At 43.2% G+C, this 23,718-nt stretch overlaps 2 protein-coding genes across 6 annotated transcripts in view; one reads left to right on the plus strand and one right to left on the minus strand.

Annotated features, from left to right (window-relative positions):
• STN1 (STN1 subunit of CST complex) overlaps positions 1 to 2,619 on the minus strand; it is a 75,286-nt gene extending 72,667 nt beyond the window's left edge. For 2 of the 3 annotated variants that reach the window (XM_089690267.1, XM_089690268.1), the window contains exon 1: positions 2,520 to 2,619. The gene's annotated coding sequence lies outside the window, so the exon portion shown is untranslated. The remainder of the gene's footprint in view (positions 1 to 2,519) is intronic. The other variant, XM_089690269.1, reaches the window with a different exon arrangement.
• The window catches only part of SLK (STE20 like kinase), a 107,340-nt gene continuing 86,042 nt past the window's right edge, over positions 2,421 to 23,718 (plus strand). For 2 of the 3 annotated variants that reach the window (XM_089690265.1, XM_089690266.1), the window contains exon 1: positions 2,422 to 3,251. In XM_089690265.1, the coding sequence (XP_089546391.1) occupies positions 3,102 to 3,251 (150 nt within the window). In that variant the 5' untranslated portion in view covers positions 2,422 to 3,101. Of the gene's footprint in view, positions 3,252 to 23,718 lie in introns of all 3 variants that reach the window. The other variant, XM_089690264.1, reaches the window with a different exon arrangement.

A 23,718-nucleotide genomic window follows, 5' to 3' on the forward strand; every position in this document is an offset into this window, starting at 1 on the left:
TCCTCTCTAGTAGCACCAAGGTCCCCAGTACCCTCTCTAGCTGCACCAAGAGCCCCGGTACCCTCTCTAGCTGCACCAAGATCCCCAGTACCCTCTCTAGCTGCACCAAGATCTCCGGTACCCTCTCAAGCTGCATTAAGATCCCTAGTATCTTCTCCAGCTGCACCAAGATCCCTAGTATCTTCTCCAGCTGCACCAAGTTCCCCGGTACCCTTTCTAGCTGCACCAAGATCCCCGGTACCCTCTCGAGCTGCACTAAGATCCCTAATATCTTCTCCAGCTGCACCAAGATCCCCGGTACCCTCTCTAGCTGCACTAAGATCCTCGGTACCCTTTCTAGCTGCACCAAGGTCCCCAGTACCCTCTCTATCTGCACCAAGATCCCCAATATCCTCTCTAGCTGCACCAAGTTCCCCGCTACCCTCTCTAGCTGCACCAAGGTCCCCGGTACCCTCTAGCTGCACCAAGATCCCCTGTACCCTCCCTAGCTGCACCAAGATTCCCAGTACCCTCTCTAGCTGCACCAAGATCCCGGGTACCCTCTCTAGCTGCACCAAGATCCCTAGAATCTTCTCCAGCTGCACCAAGATCCTTAGTATCTTCTCCAGCTGCACCAAGATCCCTAGTATCTTCTCCAGCTGCACCAAGATCCCTAGTATCTTCTCCAGCTGCACCAAGATCCCTAGTATCTTCTCCAGCTGCACCAAGATCCCTAGTATCTTCTCCAGCTACACCAAGATCCCTAGTATCTTCTCCAGCTGCACCAAGATCCCTGGTACCCTTTCTAGCTGCACCAAGATCCCTGGTACCCTATCTAGCTGCACCAAGATCTCTGGTACCCTCTCTAGCTGCACCAAGATCCCTAGTATCTTCTTCAGCTGCACCAAGATCCTTAGTATCTTCTCCAGCTGCACCATGATCCCTAGTATCTTCTCCATCTGCACCATGATCCCTGGTACCCTCTCTAGCTGCACCAAGATCCCCAATATCCTCTCTAGCTGCACCAAGATCCCCAATATCCTCTCTAGCTGCACCAAGATCCCCAATATCCTCTCTAGCTGCACCAAGGTCCCCGGTACCCTGTCTAGCTGCACCAAGATCCCCGGTACCCTCTCTAGCTGCACCAAGATCCCCGGTACCCTTTCTAGCTGCACCAAGGTCCCCAATATCCTCTCTAGCTGCACCAAGGTCCCAGATACCCTCTCTAGCTGCACTAAGATCCCGGTACCCTTTCTAGCTGCACCAAGATCCCCGGTACCCTCTCTAGCTGCACCAAGGTCCCAGATACCCTCTCTAGCTGCACCAAGATCCCCGGTACCCTTTCTAGCTGCACCAAGATCCCCGGTACCCTTTCTAGCTGCACCAAGATCCCCGGTACCCTCTCTAGCTGCACCAAGATCCCCGGTACCCTTTCTAGCTGCACCAAGATCCCCGGTACCCTCTCTAGCTGCACCAAGATCTCCGGTACCCTTTCTAGCTGCACCAAGGTCCCCAGTACCCTCTCTAGCTGCACCAAGATCTCCAGTACCCTTCCTAGCTGCACCAAGGTCTCCAGTATCCTCTCCAGGTTGATGTGGATTTTGTACAAGCTGGAAACCTATGGACATTTGCAAGGCTGCAGCCCTCAACATAAGAGTGATTTTTTTAGTTTTGGATAGAGTGGAGAGGGAATAGATTACCTGTCAGCTTGTATTGCTGTCTGTGCCCGTTAGGGAGATTCACCCTCTCCATTTGTCTGGTTTACCATTATCATTGAAAGTAAAAGAAAATCCCAAATGTTGGGTTGTCCTCAGAAAAGAGAGGGGAAATTTTCCAACGGGGACACTAGTTCTGGAGACCTGGGGTCCCCAAGGAACTCCCTTAATTTGCAGGGATTTCTGCTCACTTCCTGTTTGTGCTATGGGACAGGAAGTGAAGGGAAATCTCCACAGTGGGACATAGATGGCAAACAAATTCGGACAGGTTAGAATCCTCCCTTACTCTATTCTAAATGGAAAAAAAAAGGTTTTGACTGTAGTTCTACTTTAATGATATCCCGAATGCATCGGGAAACATGGCATGTTTTGTGTGCGTGAAACCAAATGGTGCTTCATTTGGGTGCAGTTCTGCGAGTACTTCTAAATAAAGGGTCAGTGACTTGTGCCTGGGTGGAGGGGCACACATCCTCTACTACGTGAACCTACTCTGAACACACTTCCATACACAACCTGCACTCTCTGCACAAATACACGCATACGTCCCTGTAATTGAGCCCCAAAATAAAGCCAGGCCCTAGTACTGCGGAGAATCCAGCACTCTCCACTTTTGTGCCTGGCACACACCCCAGGCCGGAGTGTCACTTCTAATGTCAATAAAGTTTCATGATGGGGGAAAAAAATCCTGTGTTGCCAGGGGAACGCGTGCGCGCTCAGAGGCTCTGCGGGAGCAGTACGGGGGCGCGCACAGGCCTGACAGAGGAAGTGTCCGTGGCGCCTGTTCTCTGCATAGTCTGGCTGTGTGTAGTCCGCGGGGAGTCTTACCTCGGTCCGCCCGGCGGGTGTCGGTGTGTCCGGGCGGGAGTCAGTGCGCAGTTCTCGGGTTACTCCCCCGCCTCTTCCTCCTCCCTCCCCTCCAACTCCTCCCGCCGGGCCGTGTGAGGATGGGCTGGGCCTGACAGTGTGAGCTGCCCGCGGCCTGGATAGAGGAGCCAGGACAGGTGTACGGTGACATCCCTCCTCCGGAGCTGAGTGACCTGGAGACAGCCCGGCCTCCTGGGGGAACCTCTGCGGGATCTACCCCACCATCCCTGACACGGGGATCGTCTGGGATCAAGAGGATCCCCTATCCATGGAACCATAGAAGGGATCTGCCCTGGTATGACACATCCTGACATCTGACAGCAGGGGATCACAGAGGAATCCAGTACACAAGGTTCCCCATCATCAGAGGGATCCACCACAGGATCTATAACCAGAGGATCCACCTGGGACGTGTACAGGGATCTGGTCACCAGAGGGATCAGGTGGGATCTATTTAGTGGAGGGGGCATGAAGCCAGGTGCCCCCCACTGACCATATACAACACATTGATCTCTGGGTGGCATCACCCACCCCACCGGGAACATGTCCTTCTTCAACTTCAGGAAGATCTTTAAGCTGGGAGGAGACAAGAAGAAGAAACAATATGAACATGTCAAGAGGGACCAGAACCCCGAGGAGGTGTGGGAGATCATAGGGGAGCTGGGGGACGGAGCCTTCGGGAAGGTCTATAAGGTGAGAGGGGGCCGGGGTAATATGGAGGCACCATGTCTGTGTCATGGTCACACATTTAGGTTCCTGTAGAACCTTGGTGCTCAACCTCAGGACCTTTAGCACTTTTTGTGTGACCCTGGGGGCCCTGCAAACACTAATCTGTGTTTCCCAATTGCCTTGTTATAGAAGTGATTTCTAGAAGTCTCATGTAATGTGTCTCCAGTCAGTGACAGTCTACTAAAGTATGACCACAGGTTCCAGCATCTCCTAAAGCATGTTCAGTCTTCTGCAGAATCTCCACAGTCTCTGGCCATCTCCTGTGTGGTGTGCGCCCTGTGACCGTCTCCTGTGTGGCGTGCGCCCTGTGACCGTCTCCTGTGTGGCGTGCGCCCTGTGACCGTCTCCTGTGTGGCGTGCGCCCTGTGACCGTCTCCTGTGTGGCGTGCGCCCTGTGACCGTCTCCTGTGTGGCGTGCGCCCTGTGACCGTCTCCTGTGTGGCGTGCGCCCTGTGACCGTCTCCTGTGTGGCGTGCGCCCTGTGACCGTCTCCTGTGTGGCGTGCGCCCTGTGGCCGTCCCCTGTGTGCGGCGCGCGCAGCCGCCTCTGGCCGTCCCCTGTGTGCGGCGCGCGCAGCCGCCTCTGGCCGTCCCCTGTGTGCGGCGCGCGCAGCCGCCTCTGGCCGTCCCCTGTGTGCGGCACGCGCAGCCGCCTCTGGCCTTGCCCAGTGTCATGTCTTCAGTCTCTGACCTCGTCCTGTTGTGTGTCTGTTGTCTGTGACTATCCACTGAAGTTTATGTGCAGCTTTTCGGTGACATCTAAGATCGCATTTGAGGCCCCCCATATAAAGAAAGTTGATGACCATTTCCCTAGAAGATTAGGGTGTTTCTAAATGCAGGAACAAAAATTGATAGTATTGTAGATTAACGGTCCTTTAATGCAGCCACCATGTCTGTTTTCTTTTTTTATTTTTTACACGTTTGATGAGTTTTCTGTTGAAATCAATAGAAACCTATCAAGATACATCTCAACATACGTCATTGTGCTCATCCACACGCCATAACGCATGTGAATGCACCATGTCGATGTGCGTTATGATACACATTGACACCCAATACAAACTACATTGCAACACACGTTAACTACCCAACATATGTTACTGCATTGACATGCCTCTTGATTCGCTTCCATTGATTTCAGTGGAAACTTATCAGGGTGGAAAACATGTCGGTGTAATTCCATTCTTAAACATAAGCATAACGCATATCAAGAGGATTGCCATTCTTTTTAGGAAGTCCGTTAGGATGGTCATGCTGTGCGTTGTGAACATATTAGAGGTAGTCTTTTGGTGCATCAAAGTGTGTTTTTGGCCCTATAGACTTCAATGACAGTACATGCATAAGCCCATGTAACATGCGTTTTTTCTGCATTTTAGCGCATAACAACAAACCTCACCCACCAGCAACCTTAACTTTATTTGGGCTTCATTGGTCAAACATAAAAATGCTGGTATGAAAACGCACTTCAACACACATCAGAAACACGCAGGAAAATGTAGATGTAAAGGTTTCAATTGAGCCTCAGTGGGCCAGATACTGAACATGTACTGAATAGTCCAATAACTCAAAATCTCCCAATTAGAAAACATTCTGAAGTGAAATTGCTTGCTGTTAGTCGCTGAACTTTGTGTGTCATCACGGTCTTTGCACAACTTTAAAGAATTCTGTAAGGGTCCTATCATATGGGGCGGACCCGTTTAGCAGATCCCCTTGGTCAGCAGGGGATCTGTCTGCTGCTTCCCCCCCCCCCCCCCCTTCTGAGCAAGTGGGGGGGAATCAGAGCTACTCTCTCTCCTCAGTGGGCAGTCGGATGAAAATGAACCGCCTGTCAATTTCCATCCGACCCGATCCAACGAATGCAAGGGGAATTGGATCCCCATCCATCCCTTTTTGGCAGATCGGATGTCAGCTGGTGTAAACACACATGTCCGTTTACACCCGCTGCTCCATAGAGGTGAATAGAGGTTCTGTTTGTGTCTGCCTGAGAAACGGGCAGGTGGGCCCGATCGGAACGTCTGTGTGAAAGAGCCCTAAATGTTGTGTTTTAGCAAGTTTTGTGTCCTGATTGACAGATGTACAACTTCCACTTATTGTTGTTACTGTTCACCTCTGTGAATGAACTTCATTGGTTGTTTCCTTTGATTTGTGTGTATGGTATAGACAGATATTTGTTCTTAAAAAGAGCTGGTATGACTACTAATGTGGGAAGAATCTGAAATCAGATATTTTTGTAAACAAAAAAAGAGACTTACCATCTGTTTACCAGCATTAGATGGCTCTTTCCTGGTTAGAATATACTGTATGTCAATTTTTATTCCTTTTTTGTGATTTGGTATTGTATTCTTTGCAAATTGGATTTTCATCGAATTTAATTGGCTAAGCTCAGATTCCCTTGCAAAGTAAACGTCATATTTGCCTTTACTAAATCAACCCTTTTGAGTTGTCACCGGAACAGATGGTGAGGGGAAATCTGCAACTGTTTAAACCTTTTCTAGCAACCGCGCTCTTTCAAGGCATGTCATACATTAATCACTTTCTCGTTCAATCAGTGGGTTGAATGAAAAAAAAAAATGACCCAATTCCCTTAGCCACATATTCAGTGTGGATGGTGAATCACTTATGCTGAATTGTATTCTGATAGTGGGTAGCTTTCCTCGGCATCAGTGTACACTGATCAGTGCCGCTGGCTATATCGTTTGGGAAAAACCTGATAGGCTGGTTGACTGATTGACTTCTGTACAATCAGGCTGCCCATGCATGGGTTGAAATCTGGCTAGTGCCTGCTGAACCGATTGAATTTTGATCCATGTATAGCTGCCTTAAAGTAGTAGTAAAGTCTTTGTTATAAAGGAAAAAAAATTGGGTCCCCTGGCAGGTTTAAGTCATAATGTACGAGTATGCTCTGCATACTCGTACATTATGACAGACTTGCCTACACACGGAGCCCTCCAGTACTGCGCTGTCACATTTTCCCTGGCGCTTCCATCTTCATCCATTCTTTCCGGGTTTTATACCTTCAGGTGCTTGAATGGCTGGGGTGACATCACTCCCACACCTACGCACAAGTCACATCATCATAGCACATAGAGCGCGCCGTTAATGTGGTCTGAGCTGCTCATGTGCGGCTCAAATCACATTACCCGATGACAGGCAGGGGGGACATTTATGACAGAGGACACCTCTTCTTTCATAAAATCGCTACTGGTCAGTGGATTTTCAGATTTTCATTTTACTACCACTTTAAGAAGGGATATCCTTTCACTTTGGACAGACCTCTTTTTTTACTTCCTGCAGTGTCTCTGGGAAATAGAGGAAACCCCACTGACAGGACACAGGCAGCCCATTAAAAAAAAAAACAACACATGACAAGGTCTTAACCATTCCTTATACTATCAAAAAGTTTTTATTTTACATACAATTTAAAGAAATGAGGAACAATCCTCTCTACTTTTGGGATATTGGATGGAATGAGAAATGCAAATACCTTCCATTTTAAAAGACCTCACTGTGCTATGAACTGGTCCAGTTGGTGGGCTTTTTCATTCCTTCTTATCATAACCTTCTCCATTGTGCTTTGTCTTTGGTCTCCAGGCCTCCTCCGTAGAAGCCATGGTTCCCATGTGTAGCACTGATGGCCAACATGTACTAAACAGCTGTGTGCAGTGTTTTTTTTTAATAGGCTCTATAATAGCCTGTATCTGTACTATATGGTCCTGGATGTTCAGTTGGTCATTTGGCCATAATGGTATGATTTGCATCTTTATTATCCGGAAATGAAGAATGTGATTGTTACTTACTCTGACTTCTGTAAAATGACACCATGGGGTTTATTTACTAAAGCTGGAGAGTGCAAAATCAGGCTCACTTCTGCATAGAAACCAATCACCTTTCAGGTTTTATTGGCAAAACGTAAAGTGGAAGTAAACCCACTTTTGTATCTTTTACCTACAGTAAGTTTATATTAAAGCTCACCTGTATGTAAAGTGAGTATCTCCGTGTGCTGTTTAGGAGATATTTGCTCTTTATGACGGCCGGCACATGCGCTCTGAAGGAACGGCATACGCATGCCGTTCCTTCAGATCACTGTGCTGTGGCCCAAGACCAAGGCATGCACAGGAGTGACGTCATTGTGTTTGGCCCAGTCAGGTGGCTGTAGTTCACAAACCCGGAAGGAAGACCGGGTGAAGATAGAAGCCCTGTCAGCAGAGACAGCGTGCCTCTGGAGGGCTTCGTTTGAAGGTAAGTCTTCCGTAATGTGTTAGTATGCGATGCATACCAGCACATCATGACATTACCTTGCAGGGGATGTTTTCATTTTTTCTTTCAAGTTGTGTCTTTCTACCGCTTTAATTGAACAAGCTGAGGTTAGAAGCTGATTGGTTTCTATGGAGAAGTGAGCCTGATTTTGCACTCTCCAGCTTTAGTCAATAAACACCCATATGTCAGAGTAAACAAAGTTGTATGAAACTTCTGCGTTGCCTCTTCTAGTATTTGGCCCTTTGAGTAAAGAAGAAGGTGGTTTTTCTTTAGTCATTTTGGTTAACTCCAAGAAATGTTCAGTAAGCGTCAGCCTCAGTGGAGTGTGAAATGTCTGCACAGGTTTGGAGAAAGTGACAGAATACATCTCCATCTGACATGAGTCAGGCTGCCTCACCCTACTTCTCTCAACCCATAATCACAAGATGATGCATATCGGGCACTTAGCACAGCATAATCCTTTTAACCTGGAAGACCACACGCTGATTCTGCATTGCTGTGGAATTGGAAACATCTGCCTTAGCAACCCCTTTTTTCATGTTCTTTATCTCCTCTTGCATAGAGGGTAAAATAGGCAGAGGACTTATGGTGGCCATACGTGCTTCCATAAAGGATCAATTTATTTTCTGATTGATCTCTCCCAACAGAAATAATTGCTCTATAGTCAGCAAGCCACGCAGTCGATATGCCACAGGTGGAGAAGTGGATTTCACTCAATAGTTAAGATACAATCGTAGTGTACAGTCATACGTTATTAATCACATCTCTGTTTCCAGCATGTGATTTCACAGTCTAATCAATCAAAATACGATTTAAATCAAGTCTAATTCAATTGGAATGGGAATTATGGCTTTTCGTTTGTTTGCAGATGCGATCATTGAATCACATATCGATCGGACAATAAAATCAAAGCATGTGTGGCCACCATTACAAAGAACAGTGACAAATCCATCAGTCAGAGATGACTGTTCTCCCAGTTCTCCATACAACATGGCTGACTGCGTGCTCTTCCACATGTACGGCTAACATTTTCCTTCCCTTTGCTCATTGAAAATGGAAGGATTGGTACCTGTTGATTAGAGAATCATTCTGCTCCCACGCTTGTGAAACAGCGGAAACAATTCACAGTCACAAAAATACAGACCTCTGTTGCAGCTTATCATGGTATTGTGTAAGGCCTCATTCACATGGGCAAAATGTGTGGTCCTGTGGTAAGTATACTGCACATACATGTGGCTGGGATCCCAGGTGTTTTGATCAGTGTTTGCAGCTCAGCCTGTACAACTGAATGACAGGAGCCATGGCTCTCTACCACGGTAAGCATGTGTCTGCACATTCAGCGGTAATCTGTGTCTAGGGACAGAAGTCTGCTACTGAAGGCATATTATCTACATCCAGAGGCGGACGTCTCTCCCTAACAGCCCATAACCACCGGGTGTGCAGTTATATGCTTATAGTTACTTACAGCAGCAAAGAGCCATGACTCCTCTCAGCCTGGCTTTCAGTTGTACAGGCTGAGCAGCCACTACTTATCAGAACACGAGGCATCCCGAGCGCACGCTTCTGCAGTATACTTGCATTGGGTATCAGCGGGAGGGCACTTTTCATCCATGAAATGAGACTGGAAATGGAACTTTAGTGTATTTTAAGTGATATCTTTTAACACTGATGCAGTATATTTAAAGTGGTTGTAAACCCTTACATGTACCCAGTGAAGTGACTGAGGATACACAGAGATTAAACAAATCCTCCTACATAAGTTGTACCTATCTATCTGTAGTCTTCTCTTTTCTGCATCCATTTAAAGTCCATAATTTATAAAGCTTGTCTGAGAGTTCAGAAAACAGGGCAGTGAGCTGAAGTTACACTCTGCAGAGCTCAATGAGGAGAGATCTGAGAGATTATTGGAGGGAAAAGACACACTCCCTCCACATGAAAAGAGCTGAGGCTTTCAATCTGTTGGAGGTCCCTCCCCTGTCACAATTTTTCTCTTGGTGTCAGGAAAACTTGTCAGAAGTGATTCATGCAGATAGCAGAGGAATGGGGCAGCAGAGAGAAATTATACTTGATGCTCTGAATTGAGACAAGTACGCACTATAGAGCAGGTCTGGGCAACTGTGGCCCTCCAGCTCTTGGTGAACTACAAGTCCCATCATGCTTCTGCCTTTGGGAGTCATGCTTGGAACTGTCAGTTTTGCAATGCCTCATGGGCTTGTAGTTCTCCAGCAGCTGGAGGGCCACAGTTGCCCACCCCTGCTTTAGAGAGAAGTACTTTCTTCATATTTCATGTCTGAGGTTTACAACTACTGTATTTTTATTTTGATATTGTAACATTTATTCAATAGACAGACAAATGAAACCAGCGCTCAAATCTTCATGCAGACCAGGGAATTGAGAATGCCAAAAACGAGGAGGTGCTGCCCTTCAAAGACTGGGAAATCTGAATTCTGGTAAACAAAAACAGACGCGTTTCGGGAAACGGAATCCCTTCCTCAGCGCTCTGAGGAAGGGATTCCGTTTCCCGAAACGCGTCAGATTGTCCACACCAAGGGCACAGTATTCCATCCGCTGCTGTTGCGGATCATTTTTCTGTTTTTTATTCTCATTGGTTTGTGAGTATAATTTATTTCATTTAATAAATACTTGGGTCTCCACGGTAATGCACGATGAGAGTGCGCCCTTGTCTGTAAGGCTACGTTCACACTAGCCTTGTGTGCAGGCGGCAGAGAGGCGTTTGGTAAGCGTTTTTACTGCTTCCCAAACGCCTCTGCCAATTCTGCACATTACAGCACATGGTGCTGTTCTAACGGGAGCGTTTGCGTCGCAGCAAAACGGACGCCTCTGGACGAGTCAGGAGGCTTTGAAGCCTCCTATTCTCGTCTATGGTGCCGCTCCGCAAACGCCCGGCCGGCGTTTTCGGTGCGGTTGCGGGGCGTTTGCGGAGCGGTAACACCACTCAAACTGCATTATAGGCGTTTGTGGGGCGTTATTAACGCTCGGCAAACGCCTAGCAACCGCCGCTAAACCGCGCATGCGGTGTTTGCGGAGCGTTTGCCGAGCGTTAATAACGCTCCGCAAACGCCGGACCAACGCTTGCCAAACGCTATAGGGGCGTTTGGCAAGCGTTGGCAAAACAGCCTAGTGTGAACAAGCCCTAATTGTAACATTTATGTTCGACAAACATTTCATAATTTTTCTAGAGATTTACATGCTAGCATTACCATAGTTCCATCGTTGTTTGGCATAAACAAATTTTAAGATTCTTCCACTGTCTGACTGTATTTTGTTGGAGTCTCTCAGCCGCCCTGATCAACAACTGCTGGGTTAAAATTTTGAGCACACAGTGTGTGTTTTCAGCAAGTTCTATGCACTGGATGTGGTGAGTAAAGCTCTAATACACACCAAAAAGTAGTAAATGTAGTCATAATTTTCAATGTTCATCTAAAATACCATAAACTCCTGTAGGTTGCTTGTGATGTCAGCCTTTCCAGCATGTTTGACTGCTTGCCATATTTTTATGTGTAACCCCCATAACTCATAGTATACTGTAACATTTAACAATGAACATACAACATATTCAACATATGTATGTATACCTAATCATTAAAATCGTATTTGCTGTAACACATTTAAGTACACATTAAGGCTCCTGTATGATAATCTAGACAAGTCCAAGATCCAATTACCATGTAATGCACAAGCCTCATAAAGTAAACCACAAATTTCTTTTACCCTTCCTGATTGAGCCAAATCGTCCTTTGTTTGGGTCGTTTATGCTCCCCCTCCCAGACTCTGCAGCTCACAGTGGGAGAATTTCATCAACAGAGGCAGTGCTATCAGCAAGCCTTGGGTAGTACATGTGGCCAGGTGCTGACTTCACCTGCAACATTTTCTCATCCTTCTGTAGTGCAAGCAGGCACAGCCTACATGAGTGGCAACTCTGCACTGAATTCAGGAGCAGTGCAGCATTGTTGCCACACCATGACTGGAAGGTGCATTAGGTGGACTTCACTGGCTGGATCAACAGGTATTTGTAGGACTTTTCATGGGGAGTAAGAGAGGCTGTAAGTGCAGATGGACCTATTAAAGTGTTACTAGACCCACAACAGTAAAATCAGTCTGTATATGCAGTAAAGAATGCTTGTTGTTATACCCATTGTGAAACCTAAGGACTTAATCCTCTTCATTGTGTAAAAAGGCTGTTTAATCCATACTTTTCTGATCGCTTCTTCCAGTGCCCACCTCTTATCTCCTGATAAGACATATTGTGTGGAGACACTGCACATGCTCAGTTTGGTGTATACTGCTATAGAGGTTTTTTTTTTTTTTTCTTGGGTGAGTGCATGTGATCAGCACAGGGTCAATCAGCACTGTCCAGACAGAGGTCAGGGATCCTGCATCCTGGCCATGTACTCAGCTGAACACTGATAGAAGTCACAAGACTGCTCTCTGATGAGAAAAGGTATTTAGCAGTTTATATTTACTAAAATAATTGCACTTCCATGTTGTGTGTACTGTGGAAGACCAGATATAGTGATGGCAGGGTCCTGGGTTTAGTAACCCTTTAACTGTCACAGCACATTTTTTACTTTTAAAGAGAGGCCATAGTTCTACTGGGTTTTTTTGTAATAAAAATAATAATAATACCGGTGCAGGCATTTCCTGTTACAGAATAGATAAAACAGTGCAGCGCTAAATGGTAACAAATAAAGAACAGTAATACTACAATAAAGTTCAGTAAAGGTAACAGTCTGTGATACTATAAAGTGCCAGGTGACTGGTATAAAACTCGATGGTGGCGCTCCGTGAGAAATGGCAGAAATACGCACTCACCAGATGCGCATTAGTTTATACGCATTTAAGTATCACATCCAGGGGTGTCCACATCAGATATAGGTCTGGTCAGGGCTTAAGGTAATCCTCCCTCAAGGTGGTAGACAGCAAATGCCCATGTGGTAAAATTAAACGGATCCAGGTGACCAGAGGTCCCTTTAAGGGATGAGCAGAAGAGGCTGCCTGCTACGCCGCCGGAGCCACGTGGAGGCCCGGCGGCCATCTTTGACTCTGGAGGGTTAGTTCACCTCTTTAGTCCTGATATTGTTTTATCTGCTTAAACATGTAGCGTATTTCTGCCATTTCTCACGGAGCACCACCATCGAGTTTTATACCAGTCACCTGGCACTTTATAGTATCACGGACTGTTACCTTTACTGCACTTTATTAGTAGTATTACTGTTCTTTATTTGTTACCATTTATATCTATTCTATTTGTAAGGTTTTATTTGGTTACCTTGAGTGCTTAGCTGCTGACTGGATAGCGCTCACTTTTGCATTTTTACTATTTGCTGTTACAGGGTGACAATGCTCTGTGTCTGCATGTTGCATATATTGAATTTAGGTACATAGATCAAATTTGGATCTACTGTCCCAAGGGATTTTCCAATATGCTGAAAAATTTACATAACGTACCAATAGCTAAGCCTTCATTTGTGCCTTTTTAAAATTGAAAATTGAAGCCCAACTCAGAACAAAAAAACAAAAACAATCCTTGCAGTCAGACTGTGCTAGCACTACAAGGGTGCATTGCTAAGTTTACAGGTGCATCTCAATAAATTAGAATATCATCAAAAAGTTAATTTAAGCAATTAAAAAGTGAAACTCGTATAGATTCATTACACACAGAGTGATATATTTCAAGCTATTCTTTCTTTTAATTTTGATGATTCAGGCTTACAGCTAGCGAAAACCCAAAATTCAGTACCTCACAAAATTAGAATACAGTGAAAAAGTTCAATATTGTTGACTCATGGGGGTTTATTTACTAAAGCTGGAGAGTCCAAAATCAGACTCCCTTCTGCATAGAAACCAATCAGCTTCTAACCTCAGCTTGTTCAATGAAGCTTTGGCAATGAAACCTGGAAGCTGATTGGTTTCTATGAAGAAGGGAGTCTGATTTTGGACTCTCCAGCTTTAGTAAATAAACCCCATGCTGTCACATTCTAATTAACTCAAAACACCTGTAATGGTTTCCTGAGCCTTTAACCACTTCCAGTCCGGACACTTTTACCCCCTTCCTGTCCAGGGCAATTTTCAGCTTTCAGCTCTATCACACTTTGAATGACAATTGCACGGTCATGCAGTACTGTACCCATATGAATTTTTTACCATTTTTTTTAGACAGATAAAGCTTTATTTTGGTGGTATTTATTCACCGCTGGGATTTTGATTTTTTTTTGCTATGTAAATGAAAAAGTCTAAAAATTTTGAAAAAAAGTGTTTTTCTTATAACATTTTGCAAATAAATAATCTTTCATCATAAATCTTAACCAAAACGTATTGTGTTATATTTTTAGTAAAAAAAAAAATAAGCCAAATTAGTTTATAACCAAAAATTATAATTTTTAAACATTTTTTTTACATTTTTATTTATTTTTTTATATTATTTATGTTTTTTTTTTACATACTGTCACCCTAGCAGTACAGTGTCACCATGGTGACACTGTACTACTTGTGGGAGGTGATGAAGATTTTTTTATTTTTTTTTATTTTTACAGTGATTGCTTTTACACCCATATAGGATGTAAAAGCAATCATTTCTCTTTCTCTCTGTCTGCATTCTTGCAGCCATTGAGAACTACTGAGTGAGCTGTGATTGGTCACACCTTGTCACATGGTACAAGGCTGTTGTGAATAGTCTTGTACCATGTGACCTCTGTGATCATTCACAGATTTCACACGTAGTAAGCAATGATGTCACAAGTGACATCTTGCTTACTACTTTGCATGTGATCACTGATTGGCCAATCAGTGATCACACGATCGGGACCTTGTACAGAGGTCCTGTCCGACGATCGGTGTTCCACTGTGTCCAGAGGACACAGCGGGCACCGGATCGCGGTGCTGCGCGCTCCCACGGAGCACGCACAGCTAGAAAAGGCGGGTGCCGTTTATGAACGGCAACCCGCCCCTGGAGTGCCACCGTCCTGCCGTTTATAAACAGCAGGCGGACGGCAAGTGGTTAAATGGTCTCTCAGTCTGATTCAGTAGGTTACACAACCATGGGGAAGACTGTCTTCCGCTCCTCCCTGCAGTTAAATCGGTCTCCACAGTTTTTGCAAATCCATGCTCCACCGGTTTAGAGTCCTGATGTCATCAAGACCAGAGCAGGGTCCATAGCCCTGCTCTGGAAGTGAAGACTCAAAGGGGAAGTCCACCGCTGGATCGCAGTGTGGCAGATCAGGTAGGTGAAAAGGTTTCCCCTCTCCCTTTAGACAAAATAAGTTCTTAACACTTGCACTACGGGCACAGTCCCATTGCAAGGGATCATTTCTAATCTGTTGGGCTTTAAAGTATAACTAAAGGCAAAGCTTTTTCTTTAGTTTTGGATAGAGAGGAGAGGGATTAGGGAGTTTCACCCTCTCTGTTTGTCTACTATTTGTTTACCATTTACATTGAAAGTTAAAAAAATCCCAAATTTTGGGTTGTCCCTAGAAAAGTACTAGAGGAGAAATCTTCCAATTTACTTCCGGTGACCTGGGGGTTTCCAAGATATTCTCTTAAATTGCGAAGATTTCCTCGCACTTCCTGTCTGTGCTATGGGTCAGGAATTGATGGTAAATATCCCTGATGGTACATAGAAGGCAAAAATAAACAAGGGTCATACCTAGTGATGTACCGATATATTGGCTGCCAAGAATAGGATTATCTGTGTTCTACCGATTAGAAGAAAAAAAAAAGTGCTGATAATGCAGATTTTTTTTTTTCTTAAATTTTAAAGGATAATTTCACCTTTCATAACCTGTTACACCCATATTTGGGCTGGCCCCTGGATCTTCTCCTCCTGCTAGCTGTCAAAATGTTTCAAATATGTGGCCGTGTGGGGCTCCGCTCACCCAGCTGCATCACTCATTCACAGTATTCTGTGAATATATATTATACACACATACATATAATTTTTAAAAAACTGTCTATTGTCAATTTTCAGCCAAGTGAATCCCGAATTTTCGGTTTCGGTCCAGAATTTGTATTTCAGTGCACCACTAGTTATAACCTTCCCTTACTCTATCCAAAATGAATAAAAAAAAAAAAAAGCTTTACCTATAGTTCAACTTTAAGCTTTGAAATGTGTGGATCACAGCTTAACTGCTGAGGACTTCAGTGATTACCTGTTAGTAGTACAGGAATGTTTTTTTTTTTAAATTTATTGCAGGTTGCGCACCATCTTTCCCGTATAGAAACCCTGATGTAATAATAAAGTATCAGTATTTGTAAATTTCTCATTGTCAAAATTCAGTTTAAAACTTAGATGACTTTGTCGGTAAATCCCAGAGAGGATACACAACACAGGCTTTGGGAAGCAGGTGCTTCTATTGAACATCTGGAACAATACATACATACATACAGTAGAACTCGGATTAATGGAAATGGAGTGACCTTTCTAATGGAGTGTTTGCTGGAATGCATTAGCAGTTCACAGACTGGTTTTACTTGTTCAGATTACACTTTAGTAAACTGTTGCTAATGGAACAGTTCGCCTTTTTGTAAGTTGTAGCAAAGACCTGATGGTATATAACAACCAATCAGATTGGCGGTTGTGAAGGTTGGAGACTGAACCTTTTTAGGGCTCATTTCCACCATGCTTGTGCACATTCATGCACATTTGACCTTCATTTGCATGTGTTTTTGTGTGTTTGCACGTGTTCCAGTGCTGAAAAATGCAGCATGCTGTACATTTTTTTTTAAACTCACATGAAAGCACAGCGGGCTGGACAAACAAGAAATGACAGGTCACTGTACTAACACAAGCATTTTTCGGCCCACGTGTACCCAACATTAGGCCTGGTTTGTAGACTGAAACATTGTTGACGTTGACTTTCATTTTTAAACTCTTGCCAAAATGTTTTTTAGTTTTTGTATAGATTGAGGATGGTCTTATATTTATTATTATTATAAATAGTTTTATATATATATATATATATATATATATCTCAATCAATCATTTATTTATTTATTTTTTCAATCACTGTCTGTGTTTCCCTTGTGTCGTTCTTCTCCATTTCCTGTCCCGGTGTCAGGAAGTGATGGGTAATCTTTTCATTAGTAAAGTCAAGAACACTTTTTTTTGGGGGGGAGAAAATTAGAATCTGTTAGGCTGGGTTTACACCTTTTTTTTGCATTTGCATTTTCATGTGTTTTTTTTTCTCGCACATTTTGGATGTGTTTTTTTCATGCACTGGCATTGAAGTCTGTGGAGCCAAAAGCCTTTGTTGATGCACCAAAAAAGCACCTGTAGTTTTTTTCACGATGCCCATCAGTGCACAGGTGTGAATAGGCCACATGGCAAACAGTGGCAATCCTCCTGTAACACATGTTTAATTGCATTGGTGTGAACAAAGCCTTAGGTTTTCTTTCCTGTATCTGCCTTGCTTTAGTGTCACAGGAAAAAAAGGAAAAAAAAAAGGAAGGACAAATCTCTGCAGCGAGGGGACCTGACTAAGGCCATGGGGTGGCTCTGTTTAAATCAGAAGGGGATCTGTCTACTGATCAGAACAGAATGAGCAAATGACAGAACAGCGTCCACTATGTTTACACAGAGCGGTCACAGACAGATCTACTGTAAGGACCATCTGGTGTAAACTGACTCCACCCTCAGTTTACATCCAAATGCCTTCCAATCTGATTCTCCTTGATGGAGGACGATGGATCCCTTTTTTTTTTTTTTTTTTTTTTTTTCTTTCACAGATCAGATTGGAGGTAGGCAGGTGTAAACGAACACAAATCTGTTTACACCTGCTGGTCCATAGGGCTAAATTTACCTTCCGATCAGGTCAGCCTGCAAAACTGACAGGCGGACCTGATCCAGCTCTTCACGTGAAAGGGGCCTAACTCTTTTCTATTAAGAAAACAAAAAAGATTTAACAGGTCTTTGTTGCCAGTGTTGTGTGATCTGCATAAGAAAACATGCAGAAAAAAGCATAAGTTTTGCTGCCTTTTATATTCAGTATTCACACTTTGTGCCTTGATACTGTGGATGAATATTGTGTACCACTGTAATACTATGTAAGTATGCATCCATAGTCAATTTTGTAGTGGATATTAATCTGGGTGGACACGGACCAATGTAGTGCAAATGCAATTATTATTATTATACAGGATTTATATAGCACCAACAGTTTGCTCAGCGCTTTACAATATAACGGGAGACAATACAGTTCAATACAAGAGGGAAAGGAGGGCCTGGTCCTTGGAGCTTACAATCTAGGAGATTCTTTTTATAAAATGGTAAACTGGCATGTCCATGTGCTCTTATTTACAGATTCCCTTTACCTACAAAGCAGCAAGCCTCTGTTTATCCTATAGAGCCTTCTTGAAAAAAATCTATAGAAGTTGTGTGTGAAGCAAATTCGTGTATTTGTTTTTTTTATTTTTTAGCATTCTGTCAAACTGATAAGCTCAAAGTGTTTGATCAGCAAGATTTGAGTGTTACTTAAAGATTTCAGTGGAAAGGAAGTTGCATTTCCTTCACAAATGCAGCTGCCACTTGAATGTTTTTACCAGAGTTGATTTAGGTTACCTCGTCTTCCTAGCCATCACTTCCTGAACCATTCCCTTCTTAACATTATTTCGGAGCACTGCTTGTATGGACTAACGAAAGTGTCATTTTGTTATGGGAAAGTAGAATGTGCTGCTGCCTTATGTGAAGAAACCAAATCCCCTGCTGTAGACAGAAGGGAGAGATTGATCTGTTAAACAGCCCCCCACCCCCTGCTTCCTTTTCACCCCTGACTGCCAAGGAGCTTCCAGTTTCAGTCATTCAATCTCCTGGCAAAAGTTCATTTTATGCAGCCATGTGATTGTCTGGGTTGCATAGTGCTACTGATCAGAGATAGTGGAATCATTTCGTGTTTACTTGTATGGAACATTGGAGTCTGAGAACCTACTTGGACCTTGGTAATTTATCTCTGGAAGTTAGACTACAAAGGCGTCATTATTTTCAATAACATTTTGCCATGAGTAGTAACCAACAGCAACCAATTCAATTTACAGGAGTTAGGCAAGCCATAGATTAATCAATTTTCTTTCCTTCCACAATTGAGCATGCATTTCACTTGCTGAAGGCAATACTAAATGCAGAAAGACCCACAAACAAAGAATAACTGAAGACAGCTGCAGTCAGAGCCTGGAAAAGCATCAGAAAAGAGGAAACCCAGTCTTTGGTAATGTCCATGGGTTCTAGACTTCAGGCAGTCATTGCCAGTAAAGGATTCTCAACAAAATATTAAAAATGAACATTTTATTTATGATTATATTTAATTGTCCAATTACTTTTGGTTCCTTGAAAAAAAGCTAAACCCTTCCTCCAATTTGGATATACATACCCTCAAATTAAACCTGAGAGTGTGCACTTTCAGCCCATGTCCATTATATAACTATAGCTTGAATATGTTTTGGTAAATACCTGAAAATATATATAAATATATATGGACCTAACTGTATTTGTGTCTCTTCACTTGTGCTTGTGCTGTTTGACAGGAAACAGCATTACTTGAATTATTGGTCCTGTAACAATAATGTGTTCTTGTCTTGTTTAAAAGATAGTATCTGAATAATTGCTGTACTGAATGCAATCGGGATAATTGCTTGTTTTCTCCACTTCCCGTTGCTTCAGTTCCACTCATATGCATTGAACCTCTGTTGTGTCACTGTCTACAATGTATCCTATTAGCTGCCATCAGATTATTTAGGGTTGAATGATGAATTATGTCGCCCAGCCAATTGTAGTTTATCTTTCATTTGTTAGGGAAATGGAATAAGGTTGGTCACTGGATGGAAGTACAGAGAATGATATACATAGTGAACCTAGTGTTGCATTGGCACATGCCTAGTGCTTTGAGTAGAGACCTGGTGTTAAATGGTCATGTATTTGTGAGTTTTATAATGTTCTGCAATGTATAGTAAGTCACATCCTCCCATGGTTGCCTCCAGGACCTCTCCAGAGCCTATCCCATATTCTGGAACTCCTTGCCTCAATCTGTCTGACTGTCTCCCAATGTATCCTCCTTTTAGGCTTGGTTCACACTGATGTGATGCAGGTAATGCACAGGAATCGCTGTGTTTCCCGCACCGCATAGCAGTCACACGGTGTTTATGCGATCTGCTGGTGTCAGTTAAAAGTTAACAAAACCCCAAAGTTTGGTCGCAGAATGCAGTGCATTTGCTTTAATTGGATCGCATAGGTAAGAACACCCATGTGATCCGATTCCAGTGTGGCAAGAAAAAGGTGCCTGCACCTTTTTCGTACGAATGTGGTATGATTTGAGCCATACAAAATGATGGGCTCAAATCGCACCGCACAGAAACACAGGTGATTTACACAGGAATGTGTTGCGATACCTGTAAGAATCGCATGCAATGTGATAGTGTGAACCGGGGCTCCAGCAATCCCTGAAAATGCATCTCTTTAGAGAGGCTTATCCTGCTTCTAATACACTGTATTTTTTACTTTCTCTGTCATCTCATCCCCCACAGTTATTACCTTTTTGTATCACTTGACCCTCCCTCTTAGATTGTAAGCTCCAAGGAGCAGGGCCCTCTGTATTGTATTGTAACTGTACTGTCTGCCTTCATTTTGTAATGCTCTGCACCAACTGTTGCTGCTATATAAATCCTAGATGATGATGGTGATAATAATAATACAAGTCAGTGCTTTTGTCAGCAAGGCAAGGCCATGTGTTCATTGAGGTGACCATACTTGATGATAGGTTGGTGACCAATTGTGACAGAGAGGGACAGGAAGTCTCTTCTTGTGTTACAGGAATAGCAGCAGGTTTTCCCTGGGCAAAGGTTGGAAGTTTGGATCAGAGGGCAGGGCACAGGCTAAGCTGCATTTTTCAGAAATGTTACCCTACTATTTTGGGTACAGTACTGTGTGCAACACTTGGAAATATTTTCATAGCTCTTAAACCTGTTTATTATGTAGCTGCAGCCTTCTCTAGCTTCCAGTTCTGTGACTTTAGGTCTGTGTTAAAGAAACATCTGGAAAACATTCTCAAGCTGGTCTACACTGTCTTTCTGCAAGTTTTATGAAACCATTCGTTGTGCTATCACTGTAAAGTTACAGATAGTGACATTTTTTCAGGAACTATTACTGAGCAAGGTACAACCCGTGGTGTAGAAAATGTAACACAAGTCTTTAGTGTTCAAGGAATTTACATAAGCTTTCAAGTGTCCTAAACATTAGAGTTCAGCCTCCAGATAATTCAGAACCATAAAAATGTCAAAGATCAGCAAGCTGCTCCTTTCTTCCACTGTCTGAATTGCCAATGCCTTGTCAATGGCTCTCATTACTTAAAGTGATTCTAAATGTTTAAAAAAAAAAAATGTCTATGCTTGCTTTGTGCAGTGGTTTTGTACAGAGCAACCTGGATCCGCCTCTTAGGTCACCCGTCAGCGCTCCTGGCCCCCCTGGCGGATGCCCCCACAACAAGCAGCTTGCTATGTGGGTACCCGAGCATGCACACTCCCCAGCCACTGCTTCGGCTCTTCATGTTCGGCTTTCTAGCAGAAGCCTGAAGGTTTTGTGCCAATATTGACTAGTATTTGGAATTGTTCATAATTCCCTCTACCTTGACTAAGGCCCCAGTTCCAGCTAAAGAAAAACATCCCCAAAGCATGATGCTACCACCACCATGCTTCACTGTGGGTATGGTGTTCTTTTGGTGATGTGCAGTGTTGTTTTTGTGCCAAACCTATCTTTTGAAATTATGGCCAAAAAGTTCAACCTTGGTTTCATCAGACCATAACACATTTTCTCACATGCTTTTGGGAGACTTCAGATGTGTTTTTGTAAAATTTAGCTGGGCTTGGGTGTTTTTCTTTGTAAGAAAAGGCTTCTGTCTTGCCACTCTACCCCATAGCCCAGACATATAAAAATACGGGACATTGTTGTCATACAGCCAGTACTTGCCAGTTACTCCTGCAGCTTCTTTAAGCTGTTGCTGTAAGCCATTTGGCAGCCTCCCAGACCAATTTTCTTCTCATCTTTTCATCAATTTTGGAGGGATGTCCAGTTCTTGGTAATGTCACTGTTGCGCCATATTTTTTACACTTGATGATGACTGTCTTCACTGTGTTCCGTGGTATATATAATGCCTTGGAAATTCTTTTGTACCCTTCTCCTGACTGATACCTTTTAACAATGAGATCCCTCTGATGCTTTGGAAGCTCTCTGCAGACCATGGCTTTTGCTGTAGGATGTGACTAAGAAAATGTCGGGAAAGACCTACTCAAACAGCTGAACTTTATTTGGGGTTAATCAGAGGCACTTTAAATGAAGGCAGGTGTGTACTGACTTCAGTTTAACATGGTTTTGAATGTGATTACTTAATTCTGAACACAGCTACATCCTCAGTTATAAGAGGTTGTGCACACTTATGCAACCGCATTATTTTAGTATTTTATGTTTACTTCCCCTAAAAGATTTCAGTTTGTTTGTTTTTTAATTGTGTTGTACAGTTTATAGGTCACATTTAAAGGTGGAAAAAGATCTGAAATGATTTATCTTTTGTCTCATTTTTTTTACATCACAGAAACCTGACATTTTAACAGGGGTGTGTAGACTTTTTATATCCACTGTACATATACTTATCTGTATAACTGATGATATTATTGGCTGTATACCAGTAATTATATTAGGCAAATACAAAATTCAGTAAAGCTGTTAAAGCAGACCTTTCCTTTGACAACACCTGAGCTCTATATTTATCTATAGTTTGTTTTGACTGTAGGACCAAACTGTGTAACCAGAAAAACAGCAAAATTAATGAAAAATGTTCCTACCCCTCTCCTATCCTGTATAAAAAAAGATCTGTGTACTTGCCTATTTGTAATCCGGTCTGGTCATGTAATACTGCAGCTCTGGCTCCCCTGTGTAAGGAAGCGCTTAACAAGGTTTGTGAATTCCCAGAGTGATGATATCACTCATAGGCTCCTATGGCCCAGTCAGGCTCCATGCACACGGGCGTATTAATAACACTGGTAGTGTTAGCTGTGTAAAGTCACACTAAAAACGCAAGTTCTTCAGCAGGTTTTAGCATTTTTGCATTAACGTTTTTCCGCGCTTGTGGTTTTTTTTTTTTTTTTTTTTTTTTTTACACACACACACACACAAAAAAAGTAAAAAAAATGCTGGTTTACCACATTTTTCAGCGTTCGTGTTTTTACAACTAAAAAACTCCTCTAGAAACCCACTAGTTCTGGGGTTTTTTCCAGCCAATAAACGCTGATTAAAGCCTGTGCATGAACACATAGGATAACATGCAGGTGAGTTTACTGGCTGTAGAAAAAAACACCAAAAGCCAAAAACGGCAACTGTAGAAACATCCAGTGTGCATGAAGACTCATTGTCAGCTCTCCCTCCTCTCCCCTGCAGCATCTGCTCATGACTCGGGTGACCAGGACCTGCAGGATCACTGGAGCAGATTAACAATAGGTAAGTACACGCATTTATTTATTTTTTTTTTTTATATACAGTGGGGATCGAAAGTTTGGGCACCCCAGCTAAAAATTTGTATTAATGTGCATAAAGAAGCCAAGGAAAGATGGAAAAATCTCCAAAAGGCATCAAATTACAGATTAGACATTCTTATAATATGTCAACAAAAGTTAGATTTTATTTCCATCATTTACACTTTCAAAATAACAGAAAACAAAAAAATGGCGTCTGCAAAAGTTTGGGAACCCTGCAGAGTTAATATCTTGTACTGCCCCCTTTGGCAAGTATCACAGCTTGTAAACGCTTTTTGTAGCCAGCCAAGAGTCTTTCAATTCTTGTTTGAGGTATCTTTGCCCATTCTTCCTTACAAAAGTCTTCCAGTTCTTTGAGATTTCTGGGCTGTCTGTCACGCACTGCTCTTTTATGGTCTATCCATAGATTTTCAATTATGTTGAGGTCAGGAGATTGTGAAGGCCATGGCAAAACCTTCAGTTTACGCCTCTTGATGTAATCCCCCGTGGATTTCGAGGTGTGTTTAGGATCATTATCCATTTGTAGAAGCCATCCTCTCTTTAACTTCAGCTTTTTCACAGATGGCATCAAGTTACCATCCAAAATTTGCTGAAATTTTATTGAATCCATTTTTCCTTCTACTCGTGAGATGTTCCCTGTGCCACTGGCT

Source organism: Staurois parvus, unplaced genomic scaffold (assembly GCF_062004578.1).
Source record: "Staurois parvus isolate SC_StPar_1 unplaced genomic scaffold, SC_StPar_1.0 ptg000525l, whole genome shotgun sequence".
Lineage (NCBI taxonomy): Eukaryota > Metazoa > Chordata > Amphibia > Anura > Ranidae > Staurois > Staurois parvus.